Source organism: Oryctolagus cuniculus, chromosome 1, assembly GCF_964237555.1.
Source record: "Oryctolagus cuniculus chromosome 1, mOryCun1.1, whole genome shotgun sequence".
Lineage (NCBI taxonomy): Eukaryota > Metazoa > Chordata > Mammalia > Lagomorpha > Leporidae > Oryctolagus > Oryctolagus cuniculus.
Window position 1 is genome coordinate 225,749,075 of NC_091432.1, and position 22,639 is coordinate 225,771,713.

Sequence of the window (22,639 nt, forward strand, 5' to 3'; positions counted from 1 at the left end):
CCCTGGCAGGCTTGAGAACCCCTACCCACTGCTGCTGCAGCAGCTGGGCAGGCCTCGCCCATTGCTCTGGACAGCAGGAAGGGCTCTGCCGCCTGCCTGTGCCCTGGCCTCGGACAGGTTCCCTCACCGGCCTCCTCTGGCCTCCCAGCCCGGACGGGAAGGACCTGGCTGCAAAGTCCCCCTGCCCCCAGCCTCCCCTTCCTGGGCCGTCTCCTGCTACTAGCATTTGTCTGTCTCCTTTCGCGTCCCTCATAAGGCATCATTTCTAGTCTTCCCGTGTTGGTGGAGCTGACAGCCGACCTCATAGGGTCCTGAAGCTCAGACTGAAAGCCCGGGGCTTGGGCACCTATGACAAATGATGCCTCTTTCTCACCCCCTTTACCCTCAGGAGAGAAAGATGCTGGCGGATGTGGAACAGGTGGGCCTGGTAAGGGCAGGAAGGAGGCGGGTAGAAGAAGGAGTCTGGCCCAGGTCGACCTCAGCGGGCTGAGTCCCGTCTGCTGGCCTCAGCCTGTTCCTCTGGAAGGGGGGTGACAGTGCTCCCTGCCTGTGCTTTGCAGTACTGAGCGCCCGGCCTGGCACCTAGCTGGGAGGCAGAAGCGGCCACCACTCTGACCTTACTCTTACGATTGGGCTGTGTCTGAGCTTCTCTGAAACCCTTAAGTGAAATTTGGATTTTTACTAATGGTCATTTTTTGCCTGAAATCGTTCTTAGACGCCCAAGGCCACTAATCTCCTAACTCTTGAGGTTTTGTTTTTTGCCTTATTTATATATTTTTGCTTTCCTGTTTCCTGTACAGAAAAAAAGGATCTGTGCCTTTAAGTCCCAGCAGGCCCAAGTGGGACACTGGCCCTTTAAAAGCACATTACAGAGTTGGAACATAGCCTTTGTTTAACTAGCCATGATTAGTCCCAGCGGACAGGGCTGGAGTGGGATGTCTAGGACCAGAGCGGGGCTGGACTGGCTGGAGCCAGTGGGGAACGGCGGGTGGCTGGCCTGGCCGCTCCGTGTCCCCCACCTGGTGAGCCTGGTGGCTGAGCTGAGGGATGGTGAGTGGTCTGAGCGGAGGCTGGAATGAGGGAGACTGGGGAGGAGTGAGGCTGCATGGCTCGGGGCTGCCTACCAGCCTGCAGGCCCAGGGAGACCCTAACTAGCTGGGCAGCTGCGGCACGGGTCCCAGCGCGGCTGTCACAGGTGCCTGGTCAGGGGGGCGGGGGTGGGGCGGGAGGTGGAGCTGCTTGGGGTGCCACTGGCGCAGGGAATTGACGAGGCATCGGCATCGGGACGGTCCTCCCGAGAAGCGGGACAGCGAGGGGAGTGCTGTTGCCCTTGAGTGCTGTTGCCCTTCCTTTTTCAAACAAGGTGGGCCGCTAGGACCGGGAAATGCCCGCTAACAAACACCCAGCTTTCTGGCCTCTGCTCCCAGCCACTGCACTCTAGGCTCAGCTGGGCTGGGTGGGGCTGCCCTGGGGTTTGGGGGCCGTGCCTACTCCACGGCAGCTCCTGGCTGCAACTTTGCGTCTTTCTCCTTCTCCCTTCCTATATCTGCCCTCTGATCCTTCGGGCCGGGGGGCGGGGGTGGGAGGCTGGGAAGGTTGTGTCCGGGCCTGGAGTATGTTTTGGCTCCAGCTCAGATGTTTGGAATGATCGTCAGGAGCCAGGTCGCTTTGATGTGGTGGAGTTGTCCAAAGAGCGGTCCCGGTGTCTAGAGATGCAGGAAGGATCTGCCTTGTTTCAGCGACGTCTTGGTGCCGGCTGGTCCTCGCTGTCCTCGCTACGGGGGCTGGGGGTGGGCAGGCTGCCCACCAGCTACGCGTCCTCGCCTTTTCACCTGACCAAGGCCAGGGCTCGGTACCCAGGGTGGCCCCAGGGTTTCTGTACTTGCTTAACGGTTGGCACATTGGGTCACACCGATTTTCAGTGAAGAGTTGGGAGTTGGAGCCCAGGTGCTGGGCCACGTGGCCCGCCCTTGTCCCTGTGGACGGTGATGTGGGCCGGCTGCTTGACCTCTCAGCCTCACTTTCTTGTGTACTTGTGGGGGGACCCTGGAGGTGGTCACTGGTTCTGCTGGGAAGTTTTTGGAGAGGGTGGCCTTTGAGCCAGGCATAGCCAGGTAAGGAGACCGCAGCTGCCGGGCGAGTTGTAGGTGGGCAGCCCGCCACGACCGGAGCTGGCTGGGCCCAGCAGGCCAGGTGTGGCAAGGTCGGGAGCGCTGGAGCTGTGTTTTGAGGATCTGTCTTTCAGCCGTTGAAATCTCTCAGTGCGGGTAGCACATGACGAACAGGACTGGCTCAGCCTGGAATCAGCCAGCGTGGAATGTGGGGAAAGCTCTGGAGTCCGGCACACTCTCTGGCCTTAGGCCTCTGAGCCTGTTTCCTTAACTGTAGTTAGCTGCGTGAGGGTCGGGTCGCAGGCGTGACCTGCTCAGTGCAGAGCCCGTGCCTGCCCCCTGCACTTCCTGGGGGGTTTGGGCCAGCAGCGGCCTGGGGCCGGTGAGTAGCTGCCTGAGTGCCATCACTGGTTTTCTTCGCCACACTTCTCCGTGTTCTGCCCTTGCCGATGGCCTGGGAGCCCATGGCCTGCTGGTAGCTGCCCTCTCTTGTGGTTTGCTCTTGTTAACCCCTTCTGGTTGTCTCTGGTGGTTATGGTCTGGGGAGCAGCAGCTCTGGTGTCCTGCTGGGACTCCCAGACCCTCAGCTCCTTGGCTGGCGTACTGGTGGCTGCGAAAACCACAAATCCTCAAATTCTGGCCCAGGTCAGGGCGCTCCGTTTGACAGGTGGGAAAGCTGCAGTGCAGGGAGGGGAGGCCCATGCTCCTTGGCCCGGGGGCCCTGTGGGGCCACAGAGCCCCTCCATACCAAATGGTGGCTGGGATCGAAGAGGCAGTGGGGCTGGGGAGGAGTCTCGGCTGCCTGGGTTTGTTTCTCATGTGTCTCTCTCCTTGAGTGGGGGGTGTTGAGGCACCTGCTCAAGACGGCTTGGACTCTGGCGCCTGCTCGTGCAGGTGGGGTGGAGCAGGTGAGCAGCTGACGGATAGGTGGGAAGGGTCTGCTGTCGGGGCGAGTGAGAGGCAGCTTAGGAATGTCAGTGGGCCCAGGCAGAACCCAGGAGAGGCCCAGGAAGTGCTGGGTGTGCGGGTAAGGCAGGGCTGCCTGGGTGGGCCTGGGGCGGGCCGGGCTTATCACAGGGGCTCCATTTCCAGAACTCACTGCAGGTCAGGTGACCCTGCAGCTGCGACTGGCCCCATTTTGTAGATGAGAAAACTGAATCACCACCTTAGTTAATTAAGTAGGCACCGGGTCATGGGTGGAGGAGATGGCACTGGAGCGGGTGCTGCCTCTGCCTCACAGTCTGGGGAGGGGCCAGCATGAGCCCAGGAGGGCTTCCTGGCAGCGGGGACCTGGGAGGAATTAGATAAGCCCCAGAGAAGCCACTTCCTGGGGAATGGCAGTACTTGGTTTTCAGCTCCTTTGTGTTTTATTTCCTTACTGCCCCGAGGCAGCTGTTGGAGGTGGGGAACCACGGGTGGCCTGGTCACCGAGGCCAGCGGCTGCTGTGAGCTGAACACTGAGCTGTGCTCACGTGGAGGGGAGGAGGAGGCAGGCACAGACTGAGCGGTGGAGGAGGGAACTCTGCGGCCAGGGCCTTGACCCGTTCTCAGGAGCCGTCCCAGTGGAGACCCAGGCAGGTGGCAGGACGAGGCCGGCCCATAGGCTGCGGCCAGGGGGGCCTGCGTGTGCTGGAGTCCCCGGCAGCAAGGTCACTGAAGGTGCGGCCGGGGTCAGAGCCTCTGGTGCTGGGGCAGGAGTGGGGTGGGGTGGGCTCTTTCCTGGGACTGAGGAGGTAGAGGAGGGCTTAGGTTAAGGGTGCCCCTTCCCCCCAAGATCTCTGAGTGGCTAGGCTAACCCTGGCACTTTGTCCTGGGCCCAGAGAGTAGCTAGAGAGCTGTCTGAGCTCAGAAGCGGGGGCACGCCTGGCCCTCACCTCACTTTGGATTTGCCCAAATCTCATGCTATTCAATGAGTGTTCCTTGGGTTTTCTTTTAAAATTCAGGGCATTTCTCTGTTCTACTGAGGTTTATGAATGTTTAAAAACTGCTTTGCGGTCCCCAAAGTAATTTGACAAGTCTGACAGCTATTGATTAAAACCCGAAATTATTCAGGCTGCAGAATGACTTGGGGGATTAGATGGAAAGTTTTTTTGTTTCTTCTCTCAATGTAGCCCCCACCCCCCCAAAAAAGGCAAGAAATAGGATATGGTGGGGCAGCAGCACTCATGAATGTGTTTTGAAAACCCCATCCTGCTGGGGGAGGCGGGCGGGGTCTCTCGGGGTGCTGGAGGCTGCCTCCTGTTCAGGGACCCCTCCTCCCCCAGCCTCAGGGAAGCAATGAGGCGCTGCCATGGTGTGAGTCTGGGTGGATGTGGTGGGGACAGTGCTGGAAGCCGTGACAGAAGCAGTGGTGGTGACAGCGTGTGCGCCGCTGGTGTGGAGGGTGTTGGCCTTCTCCGCAGGAGCTCAGCACGCGAGGACGTGGCAGCCTGGTACAGGACAGATACTTGGTCAGCACTGTGGGTTCAGGGGAAGAGGGGAGTGGGCCCCGAGGTCACAGGCAGATTAAAGGTGGAGCAATACTTATTGGCCAGACTCTCCTCTCAAGGGACAGGCCCTTGCCGGGTCACTAGACCTGGCCCAGCAGGAGGGAGATGCCAGCACTGTCCAACAGCGGGTGGTCAGGCTGTTAGGACCCCAGCTTTCATCTCTGGACTGCGTGACCCCATCAAGCCACTCCTCATCCGGCAGTAGGACAGAGAGTACCCTAAAGCTTCCTTCACCAGCCTGTGCGTTAACTGGGGGTGTGTGTGGGAAAGTTGCCCCGAAAGCAACTGGTCGGCCCCGATTCCAAGACCCTTCCTGCCTTTCCTCTCTACCGGGCAGCCCTGCCTTCTGTGCAGCGCCGTTGAGAGACGCTGTGTGGGCTCTGCCAAGAGCACCTGTCACTCAGCCGGTGAGCAGCAGGTGCATAGGAAGCAGCGGTTAGGTGCAGACGGCCCCAGTGTCACTCGTTCAGTCAGCACACACTGGACACTTCAGTAGCCGTAGCAAGCGATAAGCCTGTGCCAGGGTACGGACCCTCCTCTGCTAGCCGAGCCCTGCAGTGTGGGGTTCCCAAGGCCAGAGGGAGGGCCGGGAGGCCAGGGTTCAGTGAGTGCATGCGGGCGTCACCCTGCTTCCTGGGGACTCTTCGAGGACCTGCCCCTTGCCTTAGGCTGAGAAGGGAGCATGTCCCAGGGCCCTGTCATCCCGGGACGCCTTCCCAGGCAGGGCAGCCAGCCTCCCTGCCTTTTTAGGACAGGCTCTGTCTTCCCATGGCCCTGGGGGCCACCAGGCAGCTGCATGCTTCTCCCTTCCCGTGGGACCCCAGCTGGGCCAGGAGTGAGCACTGCTGGCCTTCTCAGCTGCGGTTCCCAGGCCCGTGGGGCAAGACAGCGCTGGGTGTCCAGTCCAGGAGGCCAGGGCCCTTGGCCTGACTGGCAGGGTTTCCAGCCCTGCTCCTCCTGCTGTGACAGGCAGGGGTGCTGGGCGTGCACCGGCCTGCCTGGGGCCTGGGGGGGGTGTTCACTGAGGTTCTGACTCCTGAATTGGTGGGGCCGCCAGCCTTCGGGGCACTGACTCTGCAGAAACCAACCTTGTCCAGGGTTTCTCCCACTTCCAGGCTTGGTGGTGGTAGTAGGCAGCGGGCAATGGCTTTGGACCACACGAGCTCTGGGGCCGGGGACTGCAGTGCCCAGAGTGGCCCCCTCGCTGGGGTCTTCTGCCCGCCCCAGATCACCTTTCCCCCCCTCACTCCCCTTATGTTGGCTTCTTAACTGTGAGGCATCCCAGAGCGTTTTGGGCAGAGGTGACGGGTCCACATGTTGCAGGTAGGGAAAGGAAGGCATGGAGAAAGCAAAGAATGTGAGTTTTCAGCGGGTAGGACTGGGAACACTGGGAAGTGCAATCCCGTCACTCCCGGCCAGACGTGTAACCTTTCCTGACAGTGACACCTCTGGCCCCTGGAGTGCCCCGTGGACCATACAGTGGGTGACAGGAACAGAAAGGCCACACGTTCCGTGACCAGCAGCACTTACTCTGCTTCGTGGGCATCTCATCTGATCCCTAGAACAACGCTGTGAGGAAGGCGTGTCGTCATCCACGCTCCCAGATGGGGTAGCTGAGGACCGAGGCCCAGAGCTGAGTGGCTGGAAGTGCCCGTGGTGGTGCTGGTGGCGGTGGTGGTTTTTAAGAGTTTATTCATTTTAAAGGCAGAGTTACAGGGTTAGAGAGAGAGAGAGGAGAGAGACAGAGACTCTTCCATCTGCTGGTTCATTCCCCAGATGGCCGCAACAGCCAGGGCTGGGCCAGGCTGAAACCAGGATCTTCATTCCGGTCTCCCTTGTCGGTGGCAGGGGCTCAAACACTTGGGTCATCTTCCACTGCCTTCCCAGACCATTAGCAGAGAGCTGGACTGGAAGCAGAGCCGCTGGGACACACACCAGCACCCATGTGGGCTGCTGGTGTCACACGCGGCGGCTTTACCCTCTACACCACATGCTGACCCCAGGTTGTATGTTTTATAAGAAATAGAGAGTGGGCTTGCTCATACAGCTGGGCACTGGACCCTCCGTCGTCCTGCCTGTTTGCAGCTCCACGTGGCATTCCTGTGGTGTGCTCTTTGGCGCACACCTGTGTGCGAGTGTGTTCCTGGGGCTCACTCCATGCCTGTCTGCACGCAGCAGCTGGCCTGCAGGCCTCCCCCCACCCACCCATGGCAAGTCATCAGTGGGCCTCCCCAGCTCCCGCACATCCACTTTAGGGACAAGTGCGACTGAGCTGGAACTGTCTCTCCTAGCCCTAGCCCTGCCCTTCAAGGCCACGTAGGGCAGCCCCTGCGCGCTTGTGAGATTTGCAAGGTGACCCGAGCCCCTTACTCTCCAGGCTAAAGAGCCCCACTCTCAACTCCTGCACCCAGGGCTGAGGACAGTTTCTCTGTGTCAAGTAGGGCTTTGTGATTATTGCAGGCTCCGTTTAGGGGCCCCCTCCCTCCTTGAGATAATGGAGCATTTGCTGGGCTTCTGTGTCACTAACCTTTTAAGAGAAAAAAGGCTCACAGTTGAAAAAAAACAGTATGTGGATTGGCTGGGAGGCTATCAGACAAGGCTGTGCCCCAGGAGCCGGGACACTGTCCCCTTGTTCTGCTGCCCAGGCCTCACAATGAGCTGCTGTTGGGGCCTGGCTCTGCCTCCGACAGCAGCTCCACCCGTGCCCGTGCCCACGTGTCCTGGGGTGGGCAGGTCACAGTGTGCAGTCAGCCTGGCCATGGACCTTCCCGGCCAGGCTGTGCTAAGGGAGTCCGCCCCAGTCGGCCGCTCGCTAGTCGTGAGGGCACAGGCAAGCCCTCGGCTGTCTGAGCTGCGCCACCTCAGTCCCCAGGGGGTGCCTGTGAGAATGAAGCAGGTGGAGGGGGTGGCAGGCAGGCAATCTTGGCATGGGTGGGACTCCAGTGACTTGGTTATGAGCCGCCCGGCATCCCGCTGGGGGCATCAGGCTGGCTCTGAAGTGGAGGGAAAGGGGGAGTAGGCCGAAGAAGCAGCCGGGCCCAGGACCCCAGGAGGTGGAGTCCCTGGCCCAGTCACTGAGCAGTTGGGGATGTCCAGGTCACTCGCCAGGGTGTGTGGCAAGAGGCATTTCAGGTGGGGCTCAACCACCAGCTTGAGCCACCTGGGACTGCATGATCCTGCAGGTGAGGGGAGCGAGAGTGAGGCTGTGTGCTGATGAGAGGCGTGTCCCAGGGAAGTGCTGCCCCGGACCCTGGCCAGACCAGCTGTAGGCAGCGCTGGAGTCCAGGGCAGGCAACACTAGCCTGCAGCCTTGGCTGCCCCGTGTGGGACCTGGGAGTCGCAGGGCAGCCCGCTTCCTCCTGGGAGGTGTGCGGATTCCATAGGCTCCTGTGCCACGGAGCAGACTCAGTTTGCAGAGAGAAGGGCAGGGACTCCAGGACCTGTGGTCCCCGAGGGCTGCTGGATGCCAGAGAATTGGTGGTGTCTGTCTGGGCTGGGGGTGGGGAGCAGGTGCAGCTACTGAGGGAGGGGTGAGCTGCCTGGGGCAGGGGTGTTCCCGAGGTTCTGGGGTAAAAGTCACAGGGCTGCTCTGTCTCTTCTCCCAGGGCACAACTGTGTCACCAGGGCTCAGGCCGATCTCTCCCCTCTAGGCTTGGTGGCTCTCAGTTGCTAGGGTACTGGGACTTTGGTCTAAGAACTCTGAGGCTCTGAATCAGATCCTGGTCAGGAGACAGCTCTGTGACAGACCTTCCCACCCCAGCCTGATGAATGTCACTGTTTGTTCAGGGAGTCCAGGAAGGCTTCATGGAAGAAGAGACACTGATGCTGGTGTTGGAGATTGGGAAGGACTAGGGCAGACGGTACAGTGGATGTCCAGAGGCCTGCGCGAGAGGCTCACCGTCCCTGGGCTGGAGGAGCCCAGCAGGCCGTCAGGATCAGGCGCTGGTCCCAGGTGCTAAGGGCCAAGGTTAGAGCAGAATCCGTGGTCTTGAGGCCCTGCTTGCCCTACCGCGGCTCAGAGGTCTGGGAAAGGCTGCCGCCCGGGTCTCAACGTGGCGGCTTCTGCACCTGCTCGTGACCAGCACGTCCATCTGTGGCGAGAATCCCGCCGCCTCTTCAGGCTGCAGTGTGACAGGGACACTAGGCGTAAAAGGGCCTCAGTTTCTCCCCCGTACCGCAGGAGTGAACTCAGCTGTGTCCTGGGTTTGCAAAGATTCTGTAGGGTGGTGTGAGTGATGGTTCGGGCGACCCAGGGGCACTGGCTCTGCCTTGGTGAGGGGACAGGCGTGTGGCTGGAGAGCCGGACCTGATGGGGAGATGTGACCCAGCCCCGTGGGTGTAAGGAGTGGGAGCCCAGGCCTGGGTGTGTGGTCATGTGCGGGGGAGGACGCCCCCAGGTGAGGGCCTTTTATCCTCCTTGGTGCCGCCTCACTGAGCTGACCGAGGCTGTGGATCCCACGGGCCACAGGAGGTCAAGACTGAGCTGGGCGTGGGGGAGGCCGTGCACTGAGCCGCCTTCTCTCTCCTTTCTGAACCCTGGGCTGGGGAGGGCAGAGGTCCTACGTCCATGGCGTCAGCCCTAGATCCCATAGCACAGAAGGCAGCTCATGGGGCCCCACTGTGTCCCCGTCTCAGCAACGTCCCCGGGCAGATGGAGAGACTGACTCCTCCCTGGGCCCACGTAGCCGTGCTGTAAAATGAGTGGGCTCATGAAGACCCCCGGTAGGCTGGTGTCCCCCTGAAATGAAAGACAGCGTGCCAGTGACCACGTGGATGCCCACACTGCGCTGAGTGGAGGTGGCCACCTCCACCTGCTAGACCTCTCCTGAGAGTGGAGTGGGAGCAAGGCGAGGTGGAGCACCTGCTGTCACCCCCCTGGGCCCCAGCTTCTCAGGTAGAGGCCGTGCTGAGCTGGGGCAGCCTTGGTGTCTGTTCCCCTTCCTCCCTCCGACGGGCTCTGTCCCTGGTGAGGCAGTGGCTGGAGATGGGAAAGGAAGTGGCCCAACCACCCTGGCCTGAGCCGAAGCGGGGGGGGGGGTAGGGTGAATGCCTGCCTTGGCGTAGACCGGCCGGGGGTGCTATGGACACGGGACAGGGCTTCCTTGAGAGGTGGACTTTGGGCCATGCGGTGGTCCTGCAGGGTCCAGGAAGCGACCAAAGGTCCATTTTCTCTTCTGAGCTGGGTCACCATAGTCTCTGGACCCAGCTGGGGTGAGGACGCAGGATGCTGTGTGTCCGGGCCTGGTAGGCAGAGAGCTGGCAAGGAGACTCCCCAGTGATCAGGAGTTGTATGCACACCTCAGAGAGCAGAGGCTCCTGCCTCCCCCATCCAGGAGCTGCCCGGTTCTTCCTCCCAGTGAGCTTGACCTGCAGGGCTGGAAGCAGCCCGTGGAGAGGGCGTGGGAGCGCCAGGCTGCCCAGCTGCAGCCTGCTGGGCCAGGCCGAGCTAGGGCTCCTGAAGGGCCCTGAGCTTCCCACGGCCCTCTGTTCCACCAGCAGCCTTCCCACGGCACCCGGGCCAGCTGGGGCGTGTTTGTGGGACAGGATGGTGGGGAAGGAAGGGGAGGGATCTGCAGCCACAGGCCCCAGGCTCGGGCGGTTTGGGGGTTTGGCCTGGGCTTGTTGGGCTGCAGGAGCAAGGCCCCTTGGGCAGGTCCGCTTGTCTGCACCATGCCCACCCATCTTCCCCCCCAGGCCAAGTGTGCTAGGATGCCTGAGGCAGGAGGCCGCCTCAGCTCACCGGCTCCTCCCTTCCTATTCCTGGGTCCCTGCCCCTTCCACCCTGGCTCTCAGCGTCCCTACCTGGCAGGGTTTCCCAGGCTGGGCCGGAATGCAGCCTGATCGGAGTCCATGGGCTGTGATTTTGGTCTAGGACCTCAGGCCTAGGGGCAGTGGGTCCCACCCCATGCCAGGCAGGTGACAGCCTGGCTGGCGTCTGAGGTCAGGCATCTTTTCCAGTGAGGTACAGAGCCCCATCTGGGAGGAGGCTGCCCGGGCCCAGCCCAGGGGAAAGCAGACTGGCCTGTGGCATTGGTCAGTGCCGCGGTGGGAGGAGGCAGGGCTGTCTGAGTAGGGATTGGGGGTCTGCATACCTGGAACGGTGTGGCGTGCTCCTCTGGGCACTGGGACGTGGTGGGGGCAGGGAGATGTGGGGCAGCAGGAGCACCCAGGCTGGGCCATGCTGGGGAGCTCCATGGGGGCTCCCTGGGGGTGCTCCTAGCTGCCTCAGCCTGTCCCCCAGCTTCCCTCTGGTTCTGTCCATTCTCTCAGAGCTTTCAGAGGCCAGCTTCGTGCTGGGCCCAGAGAGCCAGTGGGAGGAGGGTGCCTGGGTCTCCTAGGGTGGACTGTGTGAGTGTCCAAGGGCTAAGGTTTAATTTCCAGCTCTGATCCTTCACCGCGCCTAACACAAAACCCCGGATCCCATGGTGGGGGAGGGGCATGGGGAAAGGGGCATTGCCATGGAGGTGTGGGGGTGGGGGGTGTCCTTCAGCCTGGGAGGCCTTCTGGGCAGGGCCCTTCCAGAGTCAGGGCCTCAGTCCCCTCCCCCCGGGCAGTCATGGAAATGGGTGTACAGGATGTGTGCCTTGCAAGGCTGGGTCTGGTGACCTTGCCAGGCCGCGAGTCTCTGGAGGTTGGGGCCTGAGTCTCGGGCAGACATGAAGGTGGGGTCTTCATGTCACATGGAGCCCTTGGCTCATGGGAGGCCAGGAGCCAAAGGCAGAGAGTATCTGGAGAAGGAGGTCTGCATGGGCCCAGTGTGGGGCAGGTTCCTTGCCAGCTGCAGGGGTGCGGGCCGTGGGTACCAGCAGCCAGTGCTCCGGCTGCAGGAGGGCTCCTCAGGCCCTGCTCATGCAGATGGCCCTGCAAGAGGACATCCACTCTCGGGCGTGAACTTTACCAACCATGCAGCAGGTGCAGTCAGAAGTGCCATGCGATGCGCTGAGAAAGGCGAGGTGTGAAGGGGAAGTGGCTTGCCCAGGGCCACAGAACAGTGGGCAGTGGACCAGTCCAGGCCCAGCCTCCCTTTGGGTACCAGGGGGCATCAGCTACCGCTGTTCCTTGTGCCTGTGTTGGGCTCCTGAGCCCCTGCACGAGGACCCCAGGGCGGCTCCATATCTCAGGTTCCGTGCAGAGTGTAGCCTTCCCGCCGCTCTGAGCTTGTCTGTCCTGTTCAGGAAGAGGTCCCCGGGGCTCCCCTGCCTTGCGTGGGGCAGGGCTCAGGGTGTGAGATGGAATCTGTTGACGGTGGTGCCCTGGACAGGTGCCAGGACACGGTGAATGCTTTGGTTTTGAACAGGGCCGGGGCAAAAGGGAGAGGAAGTGGGAAAGGGCCAGAGCCCTGTAGGCTTTCTGCATCCAGCCAGCTCTTTGGTGTGGCTTCCTCCCCAGCCCCAATCTGTCTTAAAACGGAAGGGAGAACAGACTCAGGGGAGAGCCCCTGCCTCTGGGGAGGGGAGAGGGGACAGGGACGGGGTGGGTAGGGCTGGGGAGTGGCGCGAGCTTGGCCCTGGCTGGGGCAGTCCTCACCTGACCCTCCCAATGCCCACCTCCCCAGGTCCCATCTGATGCCCAGGCTGAAGGAGTCCCGCTCCCACGAGTCCCTGCTCAGCCCCAGCAGTGCGGTGGAGGCGCTGGACCTCAGCATGGAGGAGGAGGTGCTCATCAAGCCGGTGCACAGCAGCATCCTGGGCCAGGACTACTGCTTCGAGGTGGGTGCCCCGCACGGGGTGGGTGCCCCACACGGGGTGGCTGCGAGGTGGGTGCCCCGCACAGGGTGGCTGCGAGGTGGGTGCCCCACACGGGGTGGCTGCGAGGTGGGTGCCCCGCACGGGGTGGGTGCCCCACACGGGGTGGCTGCGAGGTGGGTGCCCCGCACAGGGTGGCTGCGAGGTGGGTCCCCCGCACAGGGTGGCTGCGAGGTGGGTCCCCCCACAGGGTGGCTGCGAGGTGGGGTCTCCCGCACAGGATGGCTGCGAGGTGGGTCCCCCCACGGGGTGGCTGCGAGGTGGGTCCCCCCACAGGGTGGCTGCGAGGTGGGTCCCCCACAGGGTGGCTGCGAGGTGGGTCCCCCGCACAGGGTGGCTGCAAGGTGGGTCCCCCGCACAGGGTGGCTGCGAGGTGGGTCCCCCACAGGGTGGCTGCGAGGTGGGGTCTCCCGCACAGGATGGCTGCGAGGTGGGTCCCCCCACGGGGTGGCTGCGAGGTGGGGTCCCCCCACGGGGTGGCTGTGAGGTGGGTCCCCCACAGGGTGGCTGCGAGGTGGGGTCTCCCGCACAGGGTGGCTGCGAGGTGGGGTCTCCCGCACAGGGTGGCTGCGAGGTGGGGTCCCCCGCACAGGGTGGCTGCGAGGTGGGGTCTCCCCACAGGGTGGTTGCGAGGTGGGGTCTCCCCACAGGGTGGTTGTGAGGTGGGGTCTCCCCACAGGGTGGCTGCAATGCTGCCGCCCCCTCCCCCCCCACCCCCGCTCTGGGGGACAGTGGCTGGGGTTCCTGGTGCAGCGGGAGCTGGGGCTGGGGAGGCCGGGATGTGTGGAAATGGACCAGCAGCTGTTCTCCATGCTGGCCCGTGGAGCTGCTGGCTCCAGTGGGTGAGCGTGAATGAAGAAAGCCTGTGTGGAGCTGCTTAGCCCCAGAGCCTGTGTCTTAGACCCTGCTTGCCTCCGCTCGCAAATCAGTGCGGGAGAGTGGGGGCTCCTCCTGTTCTCTGACGCAGCCAGGGCAGGGTGTTACCCGGGGATTGCCGTGCGGTCTGTCCCGGGAGGTAGCGAACCAGGCCCAGCAGGGCAAGAAGCTGTCAGATGTCACCCAGCAAGGCCGAAGCCCAGCAGCGTTCCTGGGAGCCTCTGCTTGCTTCTCCAGTCCCTCGCGTCGTCTTCCTGTTTCTGGGACGACCCCCCCTGACAGTTTGGGGACCTCTGGTAGAAAGAGGAGCAGCCTCTGGGGACTAGCGTATCAGCCTCCTGGCACCCCTGGCCTGGTGGCATCCATCCCACACCCGTGCCCACTGGCGGACCTTTCTGGTTCAGGCTTCCTGGCCAAGCCAGGCTTGATCCGGGCTCTTACCTCCTTGCTGGGGCCGGCCTGAGACACGCCTGTCCGCCTGTTCACAGCAGGGGTGCTGTGGGTGTGCAGGTGCGGCGGAAGGAGTCTGGTTTCCCCAGGGGAGCCCTGGGCCTGGTGTCGGGGGCAGTGGGGACTTGCAGAAGCAGCCTGGGCCAGGCTCCCTCACCTGGGAGAGACGTCCAAGCTGGGGCTGGGAGATGAGTCAGGCAGGCAGGGAGGGCAGGGTGACCCCACGGCGCACCCGAACAGCCCAGTTGACGTCTCTGCAGGCCGGCTTTGCGTTAGGCTTCAGGTCCCAACGTCGTCACTGTTGCTTGGCCAGTGAGAACCCTCCGACAAGGTCAGCTGAGGTGCCTGTCATACCTCCCCGTGCGTGTATCCTTAGTGAAGCTCCCCTTGGGCTGCACGTTGCCCTGTGACCCGGCAGGGGCCCTGTTCCTTCTCTGCCGCTGTCTCAGGGACAGGCAGGTTGGGGTCAGGAACTGCTTTCCTGTTTGGACCAAAGGACATCGAGGCAAGGTTGAGGAGCCTGGAGCAGGAGCCTGACGCTGCAGGTGGGGCCGCCGTCCTGCTGCTGGCTTGCTCCGGGTCCTGGGTCTCAGTGTACTGCCTACAGGACGTGACCTTGTGGGGTAACAAGGGCCTTGTCCTGCCTCCTACCTGAGGCCACAGTGGAGACCACAGTCCCCGGAGGTCTTCTGTCGCCACTCAGCCTTGCGTGGTCCCTCCCCCTGTAACGCCGTCCTGCCTGTCCCCACAGGTGACCACGTCATCGGGAAGCAAGTGCTTTTCCTGCCGGTCAGCAGCCGAGCGGGATAAGTGGATGGAGAACCTGCGGCGAGCAGTGCACCCCAACAAGGTAGTTCTGTGCCTCTCTTGCCAAAGCACGGGGGATGGAGGTCAGACAGACACGAGGCAGCAGGAGGGCGAGGGCTGGCATGGGAGCAGCCTGCGTGGGCAATGTTCTTGCGCCCTGAACGAGGAGATTGACTCGGCCAGGCTGGGCCAGGCTCTGGGCTTGTGTTCTTGAAGCTACACGTGGAGGAGGAGCTGGCCCTGCAGCCTTCTGCCTGGAGCCCTGTGCCCACTTGTCCCTAGCTGCTGGGCCATCTCATCCTGCCTGAGACATCTGCATCTCCTCAGGACAAGCACCCTGGTCTGGGTTGGTGCACCTGTCTGTATTCCCACAGAGGGGGACCCTGGGCTCTCGTGTCAGGTTGTGGGACCCCAGAGGCCACCCTTGCATCTATATCCGTTTCCCCAGCTGGCTTGAGGGCCTGGGCCAAGTCCTGGTCACTGTGACATCACTGAGGAAGGGACCTTAGCAATGGTCACTTCTTAAGTGACTTTACAGCCCAGCCAAGTAAGGAGGTAGTCGTGGCCTCGTAACCTGAAATGGGCCAGGCAGCGTGCTGGCCTCCGTACTCAGTCTCTCACTCCGTAGGGCGGCGTTTTTATTCTCATTTGGTAGAAATGCAAACTGAGGCTCTGGTTAAGTGACCTACCCCAGGTCAGCGCACACGGGAGGCAGACTAGACTAGAGACCCAGCCTGTGTCCGTCGCCTCCTGCCTTACCCCTCCCCCTCCCAGGGCCTGGCCCACCCCTCCCCCCACCTGATTTGAAGACTTCCCATGTCTGATGCCCGGGCCCCTGTGCACGCGCAGGACAACAGCCGGCGCGTGGAGCATGTGCTCAAGCTGTGGGTGATCGAGGCCAAGGACCTGCCAGCCAAGAAGAAGTACCTGTGCGAGCTGTGCCTGGACGACGTGCTGTACGCCCGGACGACGGGCAAGCTCAAGACGGACAACGTCTTCTGGGGAGAGCACTTCGAGTTCCACAACCTGCCGCCCCTGCGCACGGTCACCGTCCACCTGTACCGGGAGACTGACAAGAAGAAGAAGAAGGAACGCAACAGCTACCTGGGCCTGGTGAGCCTGCCCGCTGCCTCGGTGGCCGGGCGGCAGTTCGTGGAGAAGTGGTACCCGGTGGTGACGCCCAACCCCAAAGGCGGCAAGGGCCCCGGGCCCATGATCCGCATCAAGGCCCGCTACCAGACCATCACCATCCTGCCCATGGAGATGTACAAGGAGTTTGCCGAGCACATCACCAACCACTACCTGGGGCTGTGCGCCGCCCTGGAACCCATCCTCAGCGCCAAGACCAAGGAGGAGATGGCGTCCGCCCTGGTGCACATCCTGCAGAGCACGGGCAAGGTGAAGGTGCGTGCAGGCCCTGGCTCCCAGGGAGGGCTTCTGCAAGCGCGGGGTCACCTGCCCGTCTCCGGGTCCGTCCAGCCAGCGTTCATGGAGGCCTTGGTGGCACCAGTCACGGCTGGGTGGGCTCCCTGATCCTGAGAGTTCTACCACTGGGCAGGCTTTGTCTCCCAGCACGAATGGGTCTGACTCCTGAGGCATGAGTAGAGCCTTCAGCTGCCTCCCTCTCGGCCCAAGGGGGTGCAGGGGGTGCAACTGGGCTCCCCCAGCACACCCTGGCCCCACAACCCACTGGCCTCGTGACCAGCTCCACCCCCCCACCACCACCCCAACACACACCCAGTCTGGCAGACATTCCCAGCAGGTGGGGCACCAGCTGACAGTCTCCCCACACTCACCTGGGTAGGCAGCCAGCCCGAGGCCCACAGGAACATGAAGACAGTCTGACAGCCACTCTGGCAGGCCCTCCTGTCTCTCCACCCCCGCCCACCTCCTCTCCCTTCCACTCCTGGCCTGGGGAGCCCTAGATGTGCCGTCTCCCACCTGCCCAGCTCAGTGGAACGTGGCTCCTGAAGGCCTCCCAGGTGGACCTCCCTTCTTCACAGTGCCTTGGCCTTGGGAGGAAGTGGGCGGAGGAAGGGGGCTGGACCTGAGGCCTCTGTGAGGTGGATAAGGCCTCCTGAGTTGAGCTAAGGAGCTGGGCCTCAGCTCTCTGGTCGGTGGTGTGGTTTAAGAGTGACATACGTGTTGGGGAAGGGCACTGCCCTGGGTCCGGGTCCTGAGCTCTTAGCCAAGGGCTGGTCAGGCACAGGTTGGGAACTTGGCTTGAGGACCCCAGGGTAGCCCAGGGGCAAGTGAGTCCTTTGAGGTCCTGATGGAGAAGCCATGGCTGGAAGTTCCTTGGCCTTCTACAGGCCCTCAGTGGCACCCCCACCTGCCAGATGTGGTGTGAGACAGGTGCAGGACTGGGAGAGGAACTTGCCCCCATGGCTCCATGGGAGCGGGCAAGGGTACTGCTTTCTGGTGGACCATCTCCCCGCCCCCCAGCCTTTGCACTTGACCGCCAAGGCTGTAGTTAGGCCAGCTCTGCATACCCTGTCCTTCACTGGGCAGTGGTGCATGGGTTCTAGGAAATGCAGTGGATTGAGGAAGCCTGTGGCTCCCAGAGGAGGCGCAAGAGGCAACAGAGGCGCTGATTTGTTCTGCTGCCGGGTCTGATCTTCCAGTGCCTGGTCTTCAGGGCCAGGAAGGCTCAGGAAGCAGGTTCAGATCTGAAGTTGTCTGAGGCAAGAGGCTGCCTGAGCTCTCTTGGCCTCTGAAGGGGAGGGGAGCAGAAGGTGGACACCCATGCCACTGGGTGCTGTGCACCTGAGTCCCTGTCTCTGGAACACTTGGGAACCCTTGCAAGAGGCTGGAAGCCCCACGAGGCAGCTGGAGCGGCGGTGAGCGGACAGCCTGTCCTGTCCCAGGCTCCGCTTGCCTAGGCTGCGGCTTTTCAGAGTCAGGTCCTAGACTCCCCCTGCAACCCCCCCCCCCCCCCCCCCCGGTATCCAGGAGTGACAGGGCCTGGGAAGCAAGACTTGGGCCCAACCTTGCCCCAGGGAGCCGTGTGGCCCTGTTCTGTGCCTTGCTCTCCCCTCTCAACTTTCACCCTCCCCCTTTCAACTCTTACTGGTCCGTGCTGGCCCCTGCCCTCCTTTAGGGGGCCCGCCTCTCAGGAAGGTTTCCCTTGCACCGGGGAGGCCTCAGGCTGAGCAGGGGCCATGCTGGAGCAGCAGGACGAAATGTGCTCCGTCACAGGAGGGTCTGGAGCGCAGCTGTGTCCAGTGTGGGCGCCCCCAGGGGCACGGGCGGCTCCTGGCAGCCCCGCTCATCCTCTTTGGCACTGATGTCGGGGAGGGGCACGGTCTGGTCACCCAGCCAGGCCTGGTCAGGGCTCAGCAGAGGTGGAGTCCAGTTGGTCTGGCCGTGATGGTGGGAGGGTCTTGACTGTGGGGGGCGTGCTGTTATCCAGGCCTGCCTCTCCAGGCCTGAGCCCAGCTCGGATGTCACCAGCTGAAGGCCCCTCCCCAGGCTTCCCTCCTGGCTCGCTCTCCCTAGCAGCCCCCAGGGTGGGCATTCTACCTCTCTGGACGCTGGCAGCCTTGAAAAGTAGGGGCGCCTCCTTGGCCGGGTTTGGAATTCCCGGGTCCTGCCTGCCAGGCTGGCTCAGGCGCTGCGCTGCTTACTTCCTGCCTCCCAGGACTTTCTGACAGACCTGATGATGTCAGAGGTGGACCGCTGTGGGGACAACGAGCACCTCATCTTCCGGGAGAACACACTGGCCACCAAGGCCATCGAGGAGTACCTCAAGCTCGTGGGCCAGAAGTACCTGCAGGATGCCCTAGGTACAGGGGACATGGGCCGGCAACTGGGCAGAGGGCGGGGCTATGCCCATCCGGCCCTCACCGCCCCCTCCCTGCCCGCTCGGCCCCAGGTGAGTTCATCAAAGCGCTGTACGAGTCGGATGAGAACTGTGAAGTGGACCCGAGCAAGTGTTCTGCCGCCGACCTGCCTGAGCACCAGGGCAACCTCAAGATGTGCTGTGAGCTGGCCTTCTGCAAGATCATCAACTCCTACTGGTGAGTGCTGGCCCCTGCACCCCAGTGTTGGGGAACCCACAGAGAGCGGGCTGTGGGGGTCCGACTTCATCAACGGCCGAGCCCCCTGAGTAACTGGATTGTCAGGCCCCTGTCCCAGTCCTCTCGGGACTGTCGGGCACAGAGCAGTGTTCCAGAATGCCCGCAGCACCTGGTTGTTGCAGGGTTACAGTAGGAAGTAGCTGGCCAGGGCTGTCAGTCTGCGTGTTGGTTAGCAGGGACCCTGCACGTGCGGATGCCGTTGTAGATGCTTGAGCCGCCACACTGCACGACATGGACAAGGCCACCCCTTGGGGCAGGTGGGTGGCTGGGACTCCTCACCTGTCCCTGGGAGTTACAGCACTCACATCACAGTCCTGTAACAGGGCCCAGCAGGGACACATGTGACTGGGCCTCTTCCTGCGAGTGGGGAACAGAGAGAGGAAAGGACTGGGTTTGTGACAGCACAGGCCTCCCGACCTACACACTTCTACACTTCTTGCCCCAAGCCCTTAGCCCTGCTCAGGTCTGTGGCCCTCTTTCATGTCCCCAGGTGGGGTTGCTCACCCCTCCTGGAGCCCTCTGTCCCTGCCTGATCCCATCAGAGTGGGATCACATCTGTGTCTGAATCTGCCCCTGCAGGGTACCAGCTCTGGGCCAGGCACGTGGAGGCAGTGGGGACAGCCAGGGCCGGGAGGGTAACAGCTTACTGGGACCAGTGTGCATCTTGGGCTGGTCCAGAAAGGTGCGGCTTTCCGTGGCCCTGGGCCCAAGACAGGGGCAGCCAGGGAGCCTTGAGCTCTCCGGGAACGCACTTCCAACCCCCAGTCGTGCTGTGCCTTCACCCTCTGCCCTCCTGTTCCAGAGATGGGCTGGGTGTGGGAAACAGGAAGACCTACCTGTGGACAAGGATTTTCCATTTCCTCTCTTTGGCATTGGTCAGAGGCCCCTCTGTTCTGGACAGGGCCATCCACAGCAGTCACCTCGCAGGGCCTGCCCCCTGCCGAGTGCTGTGCCAGGCACCACAGAGCCAGGGCTGCAGGTCACTCACCCTCGGTGGCTCGCGTGGATTCAGCCGGCACTCGCTGCCAGAGAGCCGGCCGAGCTGGTGCTGGGCTTGCTGGGGTCGCTGCAGGTTAGTCAGCCCTCTCAGGGCCCTCTCCGTGAGCTTGGCAGGACACGCCGTGCTCCCAGTTTAAAGGAAGAGGAAACTGAAGCCTGCAGCAGACGGGGTCTCAGTCAGATCACCCTGAACTTGGGACAGAGCTAGTCATAGACTGGGGCTCTGGGGGCACTAGGGTCTGGCCTGCTACAGATAGGAGGTGAAAAGCTGGAAGACCGCTTAAAGGTTGGCCAGGTGGGACTGAAGGTGGCCGGCTGGATGTCTGGTGGAGCCGGCTCCGCCCACTGTGTCACCCAGAGGGAGTCACTGCCTGCGTTTCCTTCTCCATCCAGGGTTGGAGGGCTGTATTCTCACCCCGTGGCGCCACTCTTCCTTGTCGTTATGAGCTCTGCAGAAAACCCTAGATTCCTGTGGTGTTATTCAGGCGAAGGGAGTGAGTGTCGGAAATCAGTGAGGGGAGCCCGCGGGACGGCGCCTGCTGCCTTTGCCTCACTGCCCTCTAGATGTTTGTGTTAAAAGAAGAGTCCAACCCGGGCCAGGTGGGAAGGGCCAGGACGGTAGCAGGCGAGGCAGTTCAGCACTGGCCTGTGGCTGGCTCTGGTGAAGACGGACTCAGCTCCCCGTGCCTCCCCTGCCATCCCACTGGGCCCCTTCCCTGAGAGCCCACCGCAGTGACAGGGGCATGGGTCTCCTTGCCCCTCCTGCTTCCCAAGCCCTTTCTTGTGCCCACCCTGTACTGCCTCAGCTACCTCAGCAGCCCTCCAGATGGGTGGGTGGGATGGGGTGGGGTGGGTGGATGGATGGGCTGGCTGGCAGAGGAACAGGCACCTGTGCCCAGGTGGCAGGGCCGACCTTGACCTCACAGAGCTGTCGGGGTGAAGCCGAGGTTGTGCGGAGCTCCTCTGACCCAGACCCAGGCCCCTGCTCTGTCCGCTCCTGTCCCGGGCCCCTGCCTGACCGCCGGACCCACCCTATCTGTCCTGACACAGCGTCTTCCCACGGGAACTGAAAGAGGTGTTTGCCTCGTGGCGGCAGGAGTGCAGCAGTCGCGGCCGGCCGGACATCAGCGAGCGGCTCATCAGTGCCTCCCTCTTCCTGCGCTTCCTCTGCCCTGCCATCATGTCCCCCTCGCTCTTCAACCTGCTGCAGGAGTACCCCGATGACCGCACCGCCCGCACCCTCACCCTTATCGCCAAGGTCACCCAGAACCTGGCCAACTTCGCCAAGTGAGTGCCTCAGCCACTGCAGGCCGAGCAGGGCTGGAGTCCGCAGGGCCCTGCGGTGCTTCCGCCTTTTCTCTTCCTCTCCTGCTGTTGTCGAAACAAAGCCTTCTGCACACCCCCCCCCCCCCCCCCCGGTTAGAAATGCCTGCCATATTGCCACATCTCCTTAAATTTCAAAGGTGAGAAGACCAGCTGTTTTTTCCTTCTGCTTTTTGGAATTAACCCCACGTTCCTCCCGTTCGCCTGAACATTCATAAGCCCCATTTTGCAATGAATGCCCGATAGTCATGACTGCATTCCCTTTACATGGTCCCCGTGATTAGGCATGAGGGCTGCTTCACACCGTCCTGGTTTAATGCTGTCAGGATGTCTTTGATCTGGCATCTTCAGCTGCGTCCTTAGAGAAGCAGGTAGAAGTGGAAGGAACGAGTCGTCTTATTGTCATCCATTCAGAAAGCATGGTTGGGGCTGTCTGTGCTGGGCTTGGTGTGTCAGCCGTGGGCCCAGCCTCGCGAGCTCAGCATATTAGCTGGGGAGACCTGTTGAGTAAGCCCAGGGCAGTACCAGAGATCAAATCCTCATCTCTCAGGAGGGCCCTAAGTTCTGGGGAGGGGAGATGGGTGGCCTCTTGGGTGATGAGGTCCCCAGCTTTGTGTCAAGGGCATTCATCTGGCTCAAGGAAGGGCAGTGGGAGCAGGAGCTGGCCACGGTCTGTTAGATTCCTGGTGCTCCGAGTACCAGGCAGTGTGGGAGGTGAGACCAGGAGGACAGTCGGGACCTGAAGGCCAGAGGGGGCAGTGGGAGCCACCAGGGGTTTGCTGTTGGAGAGGCAGAGAGAGGGAGAGAGAGATCTTCCAGCCTGTGGTTCAAACCCAAATGGCCGCAACAGCTGGGCCTGGGTCAGGCTGAAGCCAGGAGTCGGGAACTTCACCTGGCTCTCCCACGTAGGGGACAGAGGCCCAAGTGCTTGGGCCATCTTCTGCTGCCTTCCCAAGCGCAATAGCAGGGAGTTGGGTAGGAAGTGGAGTAGCCGGGACTCAAACTGGCGCTCTGATATGGGATGCTGACATCACAAGTGGCTTAACCACTTGCACTACAACACTGGCCCCATCAAGTTAAATAGGGGCCAGCGTTGTGGCTCCAGTGGGTAAAGCTGCTGCATGCTAAGCCAGCATCCCACGTGGGCGTTGGTTCGGGTCCTGGATACTCCACTTCCGATCCAGCTCACTACTGATGTGCCTGGGAAAGAGCGGAAACGGCTCAAGTGCTTGGGCCCCTGCACCCACGTAGGAGACTGGGAGGAAGCTCCTGGCGTCAGCCTGGCTCAGCCCTGGTCATTGCAGCCGTTTGGGGAGTGAACCAGCGGATGGAAGACCTCTCTCTATTTGTCTCTCCCTCTGTCTCTTTAACTCTGCCTTTCAAATAAATCTTAAAAAAAAAAAAAAAAGTTTTAAATAAGGGACAGAATGACCCCATCTGTTCTGGATCCTGGAGAGATCACCTTGCTGGCATACCCGGGAGGAGGACACGGCATACCCGGCAGAAGTGGCAGTGAGGGGCTGGCGCAGGGGCAGCGGTTGGAAGAGAAAGCCAGCAGGCTTTGCTGTTTATGGGTGAAGAGAGGAAGCGGTCGACAACCACCAGAGTTTCGGCTCGAGAACCTGACTGGATGGTGGGGTGTCTGCCAGGATCGGGATCCCAGGAGCACTGCGTGGGTTTGGGAGACAGTGATGACTCTGAGGCTTGGTCAGCCTGAGCCAGGACTCCCAGGGAAGACGCCTGTGGACACACACATCTGA

The 22,639-nt window shown here is 62.1% G+C and overlaps 1 protein-coding gene across 17 annotated transcripts in view; it reads left to right on the forward strand.

Moving 5' to 3' along the window:
• The window catches only part of DAB2IP (DAB2 interacting protein), a 170,695-nt gene that overhangs the window by 135,456 nt on the left and 12,600 nt on the right, over positions 1-22,639 (forward strand). For 16 of the 17 annotated variants that reach the window (XM_051855568.2, XM_070056311.1, XM_070056281.1 and 13 more), the window contains 6 exons: positions 12,156-12,309; positions 14,423-14,521; positions 15,328-15,882; positions 18,119-18,263; positions 18,353-18,497; positions 20,607-20,843. In XM_051855568.2, the coding sequence (XP_051711528.1) occupies positions 12,156-12,309; positions 14,423-14,521; positions 15,328-15,882; positions 18,119-18,263; positions 18,353-18,497; positions 20,607-20,843 (1,335 nt within the window). Of the gene's footprint in view, positions 1-888; positions 1,051-12,155; positions 12,310-14,422; positions 14,522-15,327; positions 15,883-18,118; positions 18,264-18,352; positions 18,498-20,606; positions 20,844-22,639 lie in introns of those variants that run through there. The other variant, XM_051855610.2, reaches the window with a different exon arrangement.